Here is a 16192-nt window from a genome sequence, read left to right as displayed (position 1 = left end):
GTCCTGATGCACTTCACTTGATCCACATTACGTGCCTTTCTCCCCCTCGCCTTGGCTAGCCTGAACAATTTCTGATCCCCTCCTTTCTCTTCTAGTTCAGCATAAAGGCGTTCAAAAGCTGCCGTTTTTGCCGTCGAAACCGCCAACTTCGCCTCCTTCCTCGCCATCTTATAAAGTTCCCTATTTGTTCGCTTCTCCACCTCATCTTCGCTTTCTATCAATTTCGCATACGCTACCTTCTTTGCTTCCACCTTCTCTTGAACTTCTCCATTCCACCACTAGTCCCCTCGATGCTGACCACAACTACCTGTCGAGACCCCCAACACTTCCTTTGCTACCACCATAATGCAACTTGCCGTCCTATCCCACATACTGGTCGCATCCCCACTACTATCCCTGGCCCCCATAATCTTCAATTTCTCTCTCATCTCCAGGGCACTAGTCGTGGTCAAACTCCCCCATCTGATCCTAGGTCGATCATCAACGACCCTTTTCTTCCTCGTCATCTCGATCCCTAAATTCATCACCAAGAGCTTATGTCGGGTTGTAAGATAGTCGCTCGGAATGACCTTACAGTCTTTGCACAGACCTTTATCGTCCTTCCTAAGGAGTAAAAAAATCTATTTGAGTCTTAGCCACTGAACTACGAAAGGTTACCAAGTGCTCCTCCTTCTTTGGGAAACTCGAATTGGCTATCACCAACCCAAAAGCTCTTGCAAAATCCAAAAGTGAGACTCGTCCTCCATTCATAACCAATATCAGTGTATAATACAAAAATCTTTCTTTAAACAAAAAGGGGTTTTCTTACAAATAAATGTCAAAACTCAAATTTCGAGAAAGGTGAAAAATATTCACAAGAAAAAATGTGATCAATTATAATGCATTTAATAAATCTATATGGGGTGTTACAGGAACCATGATTGTAAGAGCTTTTCATTCACATTAAAAATGGTTTTAGAATCTCGTAGATATTCTAAGATTTCGTAATTATAGTATAACTTGATTTACTTCTGTAATTATGTCTTTGACTCTATTTCCTTTCTTATTATATATATACACTTAGCTATTTAAACCCCAATGGCTTGAGGGAATACTCAAGCTTTGTTTATTGGAGCTAGGGTGAGAAGAGTAGTTGCTATGCAGTGTACAAACAACATTCAAGAGTGAAGGTTGGTCGCCTTGCAAGTTTTCCTACGGTTGTCACTGTTTAAGCCTTTAAGGTGTTTGTCAACTTCTGTCAGTACTGTGCACAAACCAGTAGCATTGCCAAAATCTCAGTTGTGCGACCCATCCGAAGAAAACCCACCACCGGAAAGACCTCCAATGCTTCCACGTGCCACCAAAACAGTCTGTCCTCCGGCTTCACGTGTTAGATCTATATCACTTAGACATTTCTAAGGTGATACCGGTTCCATCTTTCTAAGTTACTATTTCTCCTTCATCTTCCTCTACATCTCCAGTTTCATCACCTGCAACTCTATCTCCATCACCTACAGCTCCACAAGGACCACAACCTACAACTCCATCAAGAATGCTTTGTGTGGTGATCTTAAGGATGAAGTATACATGGAGCAACCACCTAATTTTGTTTGTTAGGAGAACTCCAATGGTCTTTTATGCCGGATAGTTGGCTGCGTTCGTCCCTATATGATTTGAAAGTCTCCTTGAGCATGGTTTGGTAAGTTCAACACGGTCATTCAGGAGTTTGGTATGACTTACAATGAGGGTGATCATTCCGTATTCACTCAATATACACATAGGTTGATTGGGCAGGATCACCTTCTGATAGGCGGTCTCTGTCTGGATATTGTGTTCTGGTAGGAGACAATTTGGTGTCATAGAAAAGTAAGAAACAAAATGTGGTTGCTCGATCTAGTACGTAAGCTGAATACCGAGAAAAGGCTATGGCAACTTGCAAGCTTATTTTGATTAAACAATTTCTCCGAGAATTGAAGTTGAGAAATCACTCAAATGGAACTTGTGTGCGATAACCAAGCTGCTCTTCATATTGCATCAAATCCAGTGTTTCATGAGAAAACTAAACACATTGAGATCAACTTTCATTTCATCAGAGAAAATAAATACTTTCAGGAGACATTGATAGAAAATTCATGAAGTCAAATGATCAGCTTGTGAATATTCTCACTAAGTCCCTCACTGGTTCTCATATCAGCTACATTTGTAACAAGGTTGGTACACATGATTTATGTGCACCAACTTGAGGGGGAGTGTTAGAATCTCATAGATATTTTAGGATATTCTAGAATTTTGTAAATACAGTATAACTTGTTACTCCATTAAATATGTATTTTGATTCTCTGTCAATTTCTCTTTCCTTCTCACAGTGGTCACTTTCCAGTAAAATAGTTATGTTGCAATTTATCGAAATAGTGACTTATTTGGTACATCAATTTTTCTCTTTTTGGTTTGCTTTCATTTTTTGATACTTTTTTGTTAAAATTCCAAACAGATTAACTTACTTGACAGTAAGGAGCTCCAACAAAGAGTGAAACTTTATCTCATGAATCGTGGCCCACCTGAGCATTGGCTTTTTTCTGGACCTTTCAAGCGTGCGGAATTGCAGAAAGCTCTTGGAAATTATTTGTCATGGAAGGAAAGGTAACAAGCTGAACATTTTTTTTCCGATACGTGGGTAATATCTTGGACATTATTATATGCAATAAAAAGTTCCTTGTAATTGATTAAGGTTTAGATTTTAACTATAAGATCAAGTATGATACAATATTGAAATGCGGAAACAAGAAACTAAGAACAATAAAATAAAAGGAAAGAAGGTAGACACAAGAGATGGAATCAAAAGCAACCGAAAGCTATTTTAAAGCTAAAGATCTCAATTGAATTAACCAAAACAAGCACCTAATCTATGAGATAGACCTCAAGGGAATTGTAGCAATCCCTTGCAACCCACATTTCCAAACAAGCAATCAACAAAAGCTTCACCAAGCTTCTCTCTAGAGAACAACATTAATATTCATATCCTCAAAATCTAAGCTAAGGAATGAAATGACATAGTGTAGTATTTATACTAAGTTAGGCTAAGACTAAAGACCAAGGCTTATTACAAAAATACCATTAATGAAATAAAGGCCTTCTGAAGTCATGATTTAGGGGATGATGGTTTGTATTTATGGAATAGCCTCTTTGCATCCATAGCCATCTTCTCCCTAATTCTTCCAAGTGGAGTCTTGTACTTCCACTTTAGCACATTCTTGAGCCTCAAGCCTTCATTCCAAGCATCCTCAAAGACTCTAAAGTTGTGATCCCTAGCTCGGCTTGCATCAAAGTGTCTTTGGTGGCTAGCTAAGTACACACATCTCTATATCCAGTGTTTATTCAGATCTTCTATAACCATTGTTATACTTGTTAGTTAACATTTATTTTATCTAAAAGGAGTAAGATATACATCCATGTAAGACTTGGTACAATTTTAATTAAATCGAGATGAACTTTTAGATTACATTCAGTTATCCAATGTGTTATCTTCAGGATAGTAGTTTTACATTTACTTGTCCAAATGTATTTCTGATACTGGTTCAGATAGATTTGTATGATTCTCCTGATCGAATTAAAAATGTGTTGAGATTCAACTTCTTCTGTTTGATGTATTAGAACTGCATTTAGATATCCAAGAGACTAACCTAGACATGTAACTGGAGATAGTGCTTTCTTACTTCTCTGTGTATAAAAGGTGCTGAAATTTTTTTTGCGACACTTTTAAGTGTCATCCTTGGCAGTTTCCTGACGCCCTGGCTAACTTGGTTGACAAGTACAACTAAACCCATTTGGCATTTAGTTTGGAGAATCAATCCAATTCAACATTATTTGCTGCAACGTACGTCTTTCGAGCGCTGAGCATTTTTTGGAAAATGCATGAAATATACTCGATTTATGTTTATCACCCAATTTATAAGACCATAACCAGTACTCAATGAGTTTACTCCCCTTAAGAGAGCCACTTTTTAATACTTAAACTCAATTGAAATGAAGTAAATTCAATTGAAATCTACAGAGGAACTTAAATATTTGCTAAATTGATAGCCTCAGTATATGCTACCATAATCTATATGTAAGTATTGTGAGAACAACTTTAGCAGGGGAAACTCCCTCTCGCATTATGCAAGGTCAGGTTGTTTACAATAGACTTTATGTGGTTAGGCCTTTTCTCGGACCCTGCACGTAGCGGAAGCTTAGCGCACTCAGGTGCCCCTTTTGTTTAGACCCTGGTTCCGCCAAAGATCCTGTCATGCATGTTTGTAACCTTGAACGTGTTCTTTGTATCATTTGAAACTTATTCATGATGCAGGGTATAACACGTTTTCTGTCATCCATTAAACATTGAAAATTTTAGTAGTACATTAAGGCATGCCATCTATCACATATATTGGACACACATGGGACACATGAGAACTCTGACTGTCCGTATCCTTATGTATTTGCCTCCCTTTGAGCATTTAATAAGATGCTGAAAGACTTCTTGAAAAGCTACTTCTCAGGATATCCATTCTTCTACTGATTCTAATTCAATGAGAAGAACAATTGATAAAGATTTTAGTTTTTGTCGTACAGTAATTTCAGCTATCCTCCCTTGAGATTTTCGCAAATAAGGTTTGCCTCGAACGCTTCTGTACACACCAAAGTCACATCCTTTAGGAAGCTTTACTTTTTCAGATATGCTTACAAGGGAAAACTGGACACATCTCTTATTGGAAAGATTTTATCTTACGGGTACCTTAGTTTGAAATTATCATAGAACTACAATCCGCTTATGATTTTATTTACGAGTGACCATAGTCCTGAATTCAAACTTCACTCACTTACAAGGTCTTCTGTATTTGTCAAGCTAATCTTCGAGGAGCTTGAAGGATAAACTGGGTTAAAGTGGGTGCTCAGGGAACCCTGGTTTTCAAAATAATCCAAGATACATGAATGTTTTTGTCATTAATAATTATCTGACTTATTTATCTCTTATTGGTCTTCTGTATTTTCTCACGACCCACATAGCCTCTTGGTTATGGACTTAGGGATTAAGAGGAAGAGGAGAAAGAGGGTTGTGTATGATCAACCTAAGATTAAGTGTGTGAATTGACTAAGGACAACGCGAAGGAGTTGGGTGAGGAATTGCGGGCAATGGGGGCCTGGAGGAGTAGCGGGGACGCGAGTAGTATGTGGGCCACAACACTTAAAACTTTTTTTAAAAAAAAAAACTGGTAACTGTATTGTATTCCATATGAGCAAAACAGTACATAGGTTGTACTGAAACCATGTCTACAAAAGTACTCTAAGACATTACTATTCTAATCCTATATTGAATCTAATACATCATAACATTAGGGAAGCAGTTAGAGAGGTGCTAGGGGTTTTGAAGGGTTACTTTGGCGAACACAAGGGGACTGGTGGTGGAACAATGAGGTGCAAGGTGAAGTGGAAGCCAAGAAAGCGGCGTATTCCTAGCCAGTGGAAAGCAAAGATGAGGTGAAGAAGAGGACGAATAGGGAGCAATGTAAGAAGCGAGGAAGGAGGCGAAGCTAGTGGTAACATCGGCTAAGACGGCGGCGTTTGGACGTTTGTAGGAAGAACTTGGGGAAAAAGGCGGTGACAAAAAGCTGTACAGGCTAGCCAAGGCGAGGGAGATGCAGGCCTGTGACCTAGACTAAGTGTATCAAAGACGAGGAAGGCGAAGTATTGGTGGGAGATGCATATATTAGACGAAGATGGCAGGCATACTTCTATAAACTCTCGAGTGAAGACGGGAACAGGAACATTGTACTGGGTGGCATGGAGCACATCGAGTGTCACCGCAATTTTAGGTATTGTAGGCGCGTTAAGGTTGAGGAAGTGGAGGGGTTGTGCGTAAGATGAGTAGGGGAAGAGCGTCTGAGCCAGACGAAATCCCGGTAGAATTTTAGAAGAATGCAGTCAAGGCAGGGTTGGAGTGGCTTATTCGGTTGTTTAATGTCATTTTTAGGACGTTGAAGATGCCCGAAGAGTGGAGCTGGAGTACAATGATCCGTTGTATAAGAACAAAGAACAACTTTAGGGGTATCAAGCTGCTGAGCCATACGACAGAAGCTTGGGAGAGAGTGGTGGAAGCAAGGATGAGGAGGAAAGTGTCTATTTCAGAGAATCAGTTCTTAGTTCTTATTCATGTCGGGGTGACTAACCACAGAAGCCATTCACCTTGTGAGAGGGTTGGTGGAGCAGTACTGGGAGAGGAAGAGAGTCTTGCATATGCTGTTCATTAACTTAGAAAAGGCATACGACAAAGTGCCGAGGGAGGTTCTATGGAGATGTGTAGAAGCTAGAGGTGTTCCTGTAGCATACATTAGAGTGATTAAGGACATGTATGATGGAGCCAAGACTTGGGTAAGGACAGTGAGGGGTGACTCGGAACATTTCCCAGTCATAATGGGTCTATATCAGGGATCCACTCTTAGCTCGTTTTTGTTTGCATTGGCGATGAACGCATTGACGCGTCACATTAAAGGAGGTGCCATGGTGCATGTTATTTGCAGATGATATTGTACTGATTGACGAGACGCGAAGCTGGAGGTTTGGAGACGACACAGGAGTCTAAAGGTTTCAAGTTGGGTAGGACTAAGACAGAATACTTGGAGTACAAATTCAGTGACGTGATTCATGTAGCGGATGAGGACGTGATGCTTGCTACTCAAGTTATCCCTAAGAAAGGAAGTTTCAAGTATCTGGGCTCAATTATCCAAGGCAGTGGAGAGATTGACGATGGTATCACACATCATATTGGAGCGGGATGGATGAAATGGCGGCTCGCATCCGGTGTTTTTATGCGATAATAATATGTCGTTTAGACTTTAGAGCAAGCTCTATAGAGTGGTGGTTAGACCGACTATGCTGTATGGGGCGGAGTGTTGGCCAGTTAAGAAAGCTTATGTCAAGAAGATGAAGATAGCACAAAAGAGGATGCTGAGATGGATGTATGGGCATACCATGAGTGATAAGATTAAGGATGAAGTGATTCGTGATAAGGTGGGAGTGGTCCCCGTGGTGGAGAAGATGCGAGAAGGTAAGTTGAGATGGTTCAGTCATGTGCAGAGGAGATGCGCAGATGCTCCAGTAAGGAGGTATGAGAGGTTAGCAGTGGTGGGTCTGAAGAGAGGGAGGGGTAGGCCGAAGAAGTCTTCGAGAGAGGTGATGAAACAGGATATGGCGCAGCTTCAGCTTATCGGGGACATGACCCTTGATAGGAGGGTGTGGAGGTCGAGCATCAGGATAGAGGGATAGTAGGTTGCCTCACGAATTTCTTTTCCGTACCAGGAGTGTTAGTATCTTTTTACGTTGCCTATTCTTAGATCTCTAGCACAACCTCTTATTATCTTGTTTATCTTACTATCTTGCTGCTGTTACTGCCTATTATTACTGCTGCCTTTTCATCTTTTCTTGAGCCGAGTCTATTGGAAATAGCCCCCTTACCTTCTCAAGGTAGGGGTAAGGTCTGCATACACTCTACCCTCTCCAGACCCCACGTGATGGGATTATACTGGGTCTGTTGTTGTTGTTGGTTTTCTGTATTTAGCAGTCCACTTTGGAGGAGGCAAAAGGATAAAAGGATTTAAACATAGATTCTCAAGGAACTTCCCGATTTTCAAAATAATCATAGATGAGGGTTATCTTTCGCATCAATATTATTTGATGAGTGAAATAAGGCGGTCAACAGTAGTGGTTACATTTTCTATTTTAGGAAAATAGAGATAACAATTGTAGTTGGTGCTCAAACTGTAAAAGGTTTTAGGAAAATAGAGATAACAATTGTACTTCGTGCTGAAACTGTAAAAGCAACATGTTATAACTCCATCTTATACTTGATTTGGCTATGTTCTTTTTTTGATTCCCCAGTTATTTCATACATCAAATGAATAAATTTTAGTAATTGAAAGATAAATGGGGAACCGAATATAAAAGATTACTAGTTCGACCAAAAAAAAAAAAAAAATTCAAGTGATTGGTGTGATAAATTTTCTTTGTTCTCAATCATTCAAGATACTATGTGAATTAATATATATTTTTTTTTTTTTTTTTTTTTGGTAAAGTAATAAAATTCATTAGTAAAACATTAAGAAGATGCAAGGTTACAGATGGGAAAAGCTGGCAGGCTTGGCAAAACCTGTAGAACAATCTAAAGATATCCTATCTCTACTGAACTAGAGAAAAGGAGCTGATAAAATCTAGAAAGTTACCCACATTGTTTACAGGGGCAAAAAAATGCCAACTAAAAAGACTAACTAAACACCTAGACTTTAGAGAGAAAATAGGAGTTGAGATTCCTTCAAAGCATCTGTTGTTTCTCTCCTTCCATAGGGTCCAAAAAATTACTGCTGGGATCATTCTCCAAATTCTTTTAATGGATTTGTCAACTCTCCAGAGTATCCAGCTAGCATATGCATCTTTGATGTTGAAGGGCATTACCCATTGTAGACCAAGCATAGAGTAGAAGAAAAACCAGAGGCTAGCTGCTGCAGGGCAGTGCAAAAATAGATGGTTGACACTTTCATTGGTCTGCTTGCACATGGTACACATGTTAACAACTATTACACCTCTCCTTCTAAGATTGTCTTGTGTTAGGCATGCTTCCTTCAGTGCATTACCCAGTGCAGTTAATATATTACTGAATCTAAAAAGTAAAATAAAAATGGATTCAAGTAGAGTTTATCGAATGGCTCAATTAGCTAGACCCATGCTGTGAGTTGTTTCATGCCATAAATAAATTCGGACATCAAGAAATCTGTTGGACAGGTGGATATTTTCTCATAGCAGTAAGCTAATACTTTAATTATTATTAAATCAAAGAGGCCAAAAGCATGTATCCAATAACTGTTTTCCTAATAAAATATTGTAGTCAAACCGTTGAAAAACATTGTATCTACCTGGAAAATTAACCTATCAGGGAACTGCTAGGTTTTTGTTCTGTAGAACTCATTCATTTTTTCGTCAATGGAAATTTAGAAATTTCTGCCATTATATAAATGCAAGAGTTTCTAGCAAAACGGTGGCAATTTGATTGACATTTGAAACATGGTGGAATGAATGAAGAGTGGAAATGCTCCTGGGCCTTGTCAAGTGGTAAGAGTGCATGATGTGGGTTGGGCGCATGTCACGGGTTCTAACCTGCCATAAACAAAACCTTGATGTTTAAGTGAAGATAGATGGACAGGCCCACTATCCATCGAGTTTCAAATTTTGCGCCACTGACCCTTGCGGATTTCTCCGTTATCAAAAAGAAAAAAAGAAAAAAAAATGAAGAGTGGGAGATACTCCACCTCAGAGTGGAGTTTCTACTCTTCATTTTTGTGACCCTTCCCCTCCCCCCTCCCTCTCAGGGTTTCATTAGCCAAGGGGTTAGCAATGAGTGAAGTGTGAGTTATTCCTTATTGAGATATTTAGGTGGTAAGTTGTGTGAAATTTCATTAAGAAACTCCTTAAGTCATGAAGGTTCTCATTTATTTATGTTCCACTTGTTGAAATTTACTAGTGATGCTGTCTCAGTGTTAATTTTGACAATTATTGTGCTGATCCTATATATGTATCAGCTCTTGTTTCTTGTGCTCCTAGGTAGAAATTTATTTTGCCATTCTCAAATTTTACATTTCGAGGATACACCTGTCAACCTTTCTTGCTTGTTCATTGTGGTTTCAGGTATCCAACTTTTTTTGATGATATTGCTGCACGCCTGCTTCCAATCATCCCCTTAATCATATATAGACTCATTGAAAATGACGCTATGGATGCGGCTGATAGAGTTCTTCAAGTTTATTCAACCTTCCTTCATTACTATCCTCTGAACTTCACGTTTGTTCGTGATATACTTGCTTATTTCTATGGTCATCTTCCTGGAAAGCTAATACTTCGTATATTGAATATCTTGGATATTAAAAAGGTGATGATGGTTGATGGTCTGTAACTTGCTAGTTGTTTTTGCCCTTCTCTTTAGTAGTTATTGAATCATTCTCTTTTCTTTTTCCTTTTCAGATACCATTTTCTGAGTCATTCCCGCAACATATCAACTCATCAAATGCAGCCATGTGCCCACCATTGGACTACTTTGCTACTCTTTTGTTAGGAGTGGTGAATCATGTTATTCCTGCTTTAAATAACAGCTCCAAATGTGCAGCAATGGGAGATTTTGCAAATAATTCTACCCGTGCTCCCCATGGAAAGATCCAAGCAACATCACAACCTGGGCCAACTAATTCCTCTGAAGGGCAGAAACCATATTATCAGATGCAAGATCCTGGCACATTCACCCAGCTGACTCTTGAAACAGCTGTGATAGAGTTACTTTCTCTTCCTGTTTCGCCGTCACAGATTGTCTCATCTCTTGTTCAAATTGTTGTTCACATACAACCAACCCTTGTCCAATCCAGCAATGGGCTGCATGGAGCTCCTGCTAGTTCTGGACAAGGCTCTATTTTGCCTACTTCTCCTTCGGGGGGAAGCACTGATTCTTTGGGTGCAACTAGGACGACTCCATCGGTTTCAGGAATGAATACTTCTAATTTTGTTTCACGTAGTGGTTATACTTGCCAGCAGCTGTCTTGCTTGTTGATCCAAGCATGTGGTCTTCTTTTGGCACAACTTCCTCCAGAGTTTCATGTGCCGCTATATGTTGAAGCTGCACGCGTAATAAAAGAAAGTTGGTGGCTTACTGATGCTAAAAGGTCAGTGGGCGAACTAGAATCTGCTGTTAGCTATGCTCTACTAGACCCCACCTGGGCTGCACAGGATAATACCTCAACAGCCATTGGTACGCTATTTTAACCAATCTGGAATAGCTTTACCTGTTTGTTTCCCCCTTTGTTTCTATCGATTGACCTCTATCAGTCTATCGGCTGCAATGGTGATCATGAGAATCCAAAAAAAAAAAAAAATTGTGAAAAAAGTTAAAGTGAAAATAATGATTTTGGTCTTTGAGAATGCGTTATTCTGGTTTTAGTTCCATATTATTTTAACTACACATATTTAGCCTTTAATTGAACAATACAAACACTTTTACTACTTGAAGTTAACAGAAAGTCGGAAACCTGCGGCAAATAGAAGCAAAAGAAAAGGAGTAGGAGAACTTGATGATGATGCCACTTCCTCCTCCAACCTTGCCATCCTCTCCGACCTCCTGTTCATCCGCCTACTGCTTTCACCAGAGAACACATGTTCAAGTTAGTCCAAAATCAAACTATATTTCTTGGTCAGAAGTGTGGTCAAAGCATCCAAGTTAGGTTTAACCATATCGAGTGTGGATCCCATACCCACACCCAAATCATGTCGTTTTGACATGGGCGTCGCAAGGATTATGATAGATCTAAACATCATATGTTTTTATTTGTTTTGGAATTAACTGATACTCCTTCAATCCAGTACTAAGCATCCTTCTAGGGTCCTCCTTAATTTAGTCTCTTCCTAATTTTCATTATATATTACCCCTAAAGGCTGTTCAATTTGTCATTCCTTGAACAATCTTCTTAATTAAAAATAAGAAATGCTCGAACAAAATTACTGCTTCTTGCCTCAAGTGACATGCATTTGTGCGCAAAATGTGAGCACATCACTGGACCCACATCATGTCGACATGCTGAAGCGCATTAACCCTCACCTCACTTCAGTCACTTTAAGTAAGAAGTGATCTCTTTTATAATACTGCATTTGAGGTACTTATATTATTGCATCGTGTTTTTCTTTCAAACAGTGTTCTTTTTCTTCTTCTAGGTATAATTTAGCTGCTATTTGCCTTTCTCAACATTGTCTTCTGCTACATGGAATTCTAGTACTGATGTAATCATTGGTCTTCTAGGTAATATTGTCGCATTGCTACATGCTTTCTTCTGTAACCTCCCACAAGAATGGCTCGAGGGAACACATCTTATCATTAAGCACCTTAGGCCTGTGACATCTGTTGTGGTATTAAGAATAGCATTTCGTATTATGGGTCCTTTGCTTCCAAGGCTGGCCAATGCTCACGCCCTTTTTAGTAAGGTACAAATTCTTTCGAGTTAATGTTCATTTTTCTCTTAATGTGGGACCAGTAAAGGGTAACTTTGGCGATTTGAATTTGATTTACAATATTCAGGGAAACCTAGCTTATTTTCTTATCTTTTCTTAAATTTGATAGGCTGATATTATATGCTCAGGTTTGACCATTCTCCTGCATAATAGTCCTTGTTTTGCCATGTAAAAAGAAAACATGAAAGAACTAGATTAATTACTAAGTATGCAGTATAAAACAAAGTTCCACAATCCCTTACCTAACCCCATCCATGTCTTCACCCAGATAATGACCATTTAAGCACCTCTGGAAGTGAACAGAAAGAGATGGTAGAGTCCACCACGTCATTGTACTACTTACAGGTGCTGATGCTGTCTTCCATTTCACCTCATACTCACATGGGTTTATATAAGCTTAGCTTACATTCTGACGTCTCGAACTGACCGAGTTATGCCCATTTCAAGCACCATGAAGTTGCTGAGTGGTGCGACCAAAATGGCTCTAGAAGGCAATAGGGTATAAGAAATGAAGTGATGGATAGTGTCAGCGCTAAGAGAATTGAAAAATAAAATAAAAAAGGAAATTATTAATGTGGAAAGACCCCATACCATGTATACATAGAAAAGGTTTAGAGTCCTTATAGTGAGTCATTAGAAATAGGAATTACTTTCCTTTCCTTTTTAGGATTACTTGTAAACACTTATTAAACTCAACATGCTTGAAGGAATAATCAAGCAACTCATTGCCAGCATCTCTTCTTTTCTAATTGTTTTACATGGAATTAGAGCCTCTAAGATCTTGGTAGACACACAAATAGCTTTCGCTACCGACAGGCGGTGCCGACCAATGTGTGTCGCCGTGTCGCCGCTCCTGGCAACAATTTTCTTCTTACAGCTCGCGCTTGCAATCCGAACTGACGACGGGTTTTGGAGTTAGCTCGCCCTAGCAGCGGAGTTGAATCAAAAAGCAAGGAAGAACTTCTATTGAATCAACAACTATTGATATTAGCTATGGGATTGCGGTGTCTTAACTCTTAAGTAGAAGAAGAGATTTCTTTGTCTTCTGGCTGTTATGCTACTTTCTTATTCTTTTTTTGTGTCTCCTCTCCTTCCTTTCGGTATCTAGTACAAATCCTCTCTCCAACAATAGATGCACCTCTCACCTTTCAAGCATCATTCATCTCTATGGCGACCTTTGTGGTGCCACTCTCTCTTCGGTGACCAACAACATACCCAGTGTAATTCCACATGTGGAGTCTGGTGAGGGTAGAGTGTACGCAGACCTTACCTCATGGAGGTATAGAGGCTGTTTCCGAAAGACCCTCAACTCAAGTAACACCATCTCTTCGGCGACCCGTGCTGCTATTTCTGTACGCGACTGGTGCCCTCCTCTCATCTTGATTTCTATCAGAGGCAAAGATTTGAGTCCCTACTCTGAATCTTTTCCTCTACTCTAAAATTTCTTTTACTAGAGCCAAGAGTTTAAGTCCCTACTCTGAAATTAGAGCCAAGGGTTTGAATCCCTACTCCGAAAGTTCTTTCTCTTTAATCCGAAAATTCTCTCTCTCTCCTATTCTAATACTTCACTTTTCTTATGCTAACTAAACTTGTGGTGCATATATTCAGTCTTACTTCTACCTACCCTAAAACCTTGATTCTCTAGTGTTTATCCATAGTTCTAGTTTTTTATTTACACCCTCGTTGGTTTAGTCAATAGCAGAAAATATTCAACAAATAATATAAACTTTGGGACCTATTCTATCGTGTTGGTTAGCTCATCCATAATGAGTAAACAAGTAATGGCTCAATGTTGATCTCTGGTGTAAATCCATAGTGTGGATGTGATGCGTGCTTAGGTGAGCACGTACAAATGACATCTGCATTGTGAGGATTCATCACGAATTAGCTTTAAGGTAGGTACCAACCTACTAAAACGATATCTGCATTTTGATTATGGATCCCATCAGAGACTCCAGATTTTTATCTCTTATTTTGTACATTCTCATAGATACTTTCTCATGGATTGGAAGTATGAATATCTCTATGTATGCAAAGTTGTTCATCATTTATTTTCAATTTATTATTTTTGAAAGAGAAAAGACATGTTTTTACCCTTGAACTTGGCACGAAAACTCACTTTAGCAACTAAACTTAAGTTGTATTTATATACCCCCTTAACAATTTTCATTTCAATTATTTTTCACCCTAAAAAAATAATACCACTCTCACAATGTGAGGTGTATTACACTCGCGTCACGTCATTGCCACGTCAATGCCACATCATTGTCACGTCGTTGCCACATCATTGCCATGTCAAAATTACCAACACTTCATTTTTTGTTTTTCTTTTATTATTTTTCTCTCTTTCTTCTTCTTTCTCCTCATTCTCACCCTACTTTTATCAACCACTACGCTGCTACTACCGCCACCGCCGCCGCCACCGCAAAAAAAATCATCACCATCATTTTTAACCCACACCCAACACCACCACCATCATCTCCCCACTAAATTTCATCAAATTCCTTCTTAAATTAGTCCCACTTACACTCAAATTCGTCCAAATTGATTGTTTTGATTGTTATTGTTGGCCATCATTAGTTTGGACGAAATGCCCTTAAAAGAAAAAAAAAATCACCACCACCATCTTTAACCCACATCCACAACCACCACTACCATCTCCCCCAACAAATTTCATCCAACTCCTTCTCAAATTAGTCCCATTTACACTTAAATTCGTCCAAATTGGTTGTTTTGGTTGTTATTGTTGGCCATTATTAGTATTATTATTAGCAAACCCATTTCTTCCATAATTTATTTTTGAAAGAAAATCAAAATCAAAATCAAGAAATCAAAAAATGGTGAAAAAGAAAAGAATGATGAGAATATAGAAGAAGAAGAAGCAGCAGTTGGGGGGGCGGTGGGAGGGGGAGAAGATGGTGGGTGGGGTTGTGGAGTGGAGGGGGTTTGTGAAAAGATGGTTTTTATTTTTATTTTATTTTTAAATTGTATAACCTTTATTTTATTTTTTAATTTATAATATATATATATATATATATATATATATATGAGCGGGTTCACTTTTTTTGTTTTTCACTCTCTTAATTTTTTTTTATTTTTTGTTTTTTTTTGCCACGTCAGCATTTGGGGTGGAAAATAATTGAAACGTGAGTTGTTAAGGGGGTAAATAAATAGAAGTTAAGTTTAGTTTCCAAACTGAGTTTTCGTGCTAAGTTCAGGGGTTAAAACATGTCTTTTCTCTTTTTGAAATTGGTTGAAGTTAGGAAAGATGGCACATTGTTAAAGTCGTTTCTGTTTCCATCTTGTTCCCTTTCATATGTTGCAAAACCATCTGGCAGACACTGTCGCTGCTTTTGAATATTTTGGTGGATGTCTTTGGGAGGAACTCACAGCTGCCAGTATCTGTTGAAGCAACCGAAATCTCTGATCTTATCGACTTCCTGTAAGAAACTTTTTCTGTTTTCTGTGTTTTCGTGGCTTTCTTTGATGTATTTGTTTTTACATTCTTAATTTATTCTGCAGCAGTTATGGCTCCCTTTTGCCTCACTGATTAAACAATTAATTTCCTCAGGCATCATGTTATTCATTACGAGGGGCAGGGAGGGGCAGTGCAAGCATCTAGTAAACCCAGATCAGAAATTTTGGTTCTTTTTGGAAGAGCAGCTGAAAATTTGCGTCCAGATGTTCAACATCTTCTTTCCCACCTCAACACTGATGCAAACAGTTCTATTTATGCTGCAACTCACCCAAAAATTGTCCAGAATCCTTAATAATCCTTGTATCATGCCTTCTTTGTGAAGATGTGGTTGAAAGGTATATCTTAAAGACTTTGTTATTGCAGGAACTATTTGACGGCGTTAAGTTGCTTTTGCAGCTATATGTCACCCTCCAGTGATATGAGATGCAACATAGAAATGTGTACCAAATTTTCCTTTGGGATAAAAAAGTTGTTAAAAGTCATCCCTTCAATGGGAAGGGAAGGTATATATGCTGTTAGGTGGTTGCTTTAAATTTTGTATAAAAAATACAGTATGACATGCAAAGGAGACTGTTAAAACCTTCCCCTTTCCCGTCTTTGTTTAATAAAAAAAACTCATGACGAAGTCTTCTCACAAGTTGATATTTCTTTTCCTAAATTTTTAATTGT

The 16192-nt window shown here is 38.8% G+C and overlaps 1 protein-coding gene across 2 annotated transcripts; it reads left to right on the top strand.

Moving 5' to 3' along the window:
• The first annotated feature begins 2450 nt into the window (after nt 1-2450).
• On the top strand, nt 2451-16160 carry LOC132637046 (mediator of RNA polymerase II transcription subunit 23-like). 2 transcript variants are annotated; one of them, XR_009581527.1, is made up of 6 exons: nt 2451-2619; nt 9688-9928; nt 10021-10795; nt 11837-12018; nt 12314-12390; nt 15384-15486. XR_009581527.1 is itself a non-coding variant. In XM_060354197.1 (6 exons), exons 1-6 carry the CDS (start codon nt 2522-2524, stop codon nt 15813-15815), a joined length of 1599 nt encoding a protein of 532 aa, XP_060210180.1. In that variant the 5' UTR covers nt 2452-2521; the 3' UTR covers nt 15816-16160. The 2 variants fall into 2 exon arrangements, 1 of the variants encoding a protein (XP_060210180.1); XM_060354197.1 differs by lacking the exon at nt 12314-12390 and adding an exon at nt 15617-16160 and having other exon boundaries at nt 2452-2619; nt 15384-15487.
• Nucleotides 16161-16192: the final 32 nt, after the last annotated feature.

The sequence above is a fragment of the Lycium barbarum genome, chromosome 4, assembly GCF_019175385.1.
Source record: "Lycium barbarum isolate Lr01 chromosome 4, ASM1917538v2, whole genome shotgun sequence".
NCBI classification, from domain to species: Eukaryota; Viridiplantae; Streptophyta; class Magnoliopsida; order Solanales; family Solanaceae; genus Lycium; species Lycium barbarum.
Note: the sequence above shows the minus strand (reverse complement) of the source record. Positions and strands in the feature narration are given on the sequence as shown.

What these genes read in the sequence shown, in the direction of transcription:
- LOC132637046 (XM_060354197.1), top strand. Translation starts at nt 2,522, where the DNA reads ATGAATCGTGGCCCACCTGAGCATTGGCTTTTTTCTGGACCTTTCAAG. An exon ending in TATTTGTCATGGAAGGAAAG is followed by an intron (nt 2,620 to 9,687) that starts GTAACAAGCTGA and finishes TTGTGGTTTCAG; the next exon opens with GTATCCAACTTTTTTTGATG. An exon ending in TAATACCTCAACAGCCATTG is followed by an intron (nt 10,796 to 11,836) that starts GTACGCTATTTT and finishes TTGGTCTTCTAG; the next exon opens with GTAATATTGTCGCATTGCTA.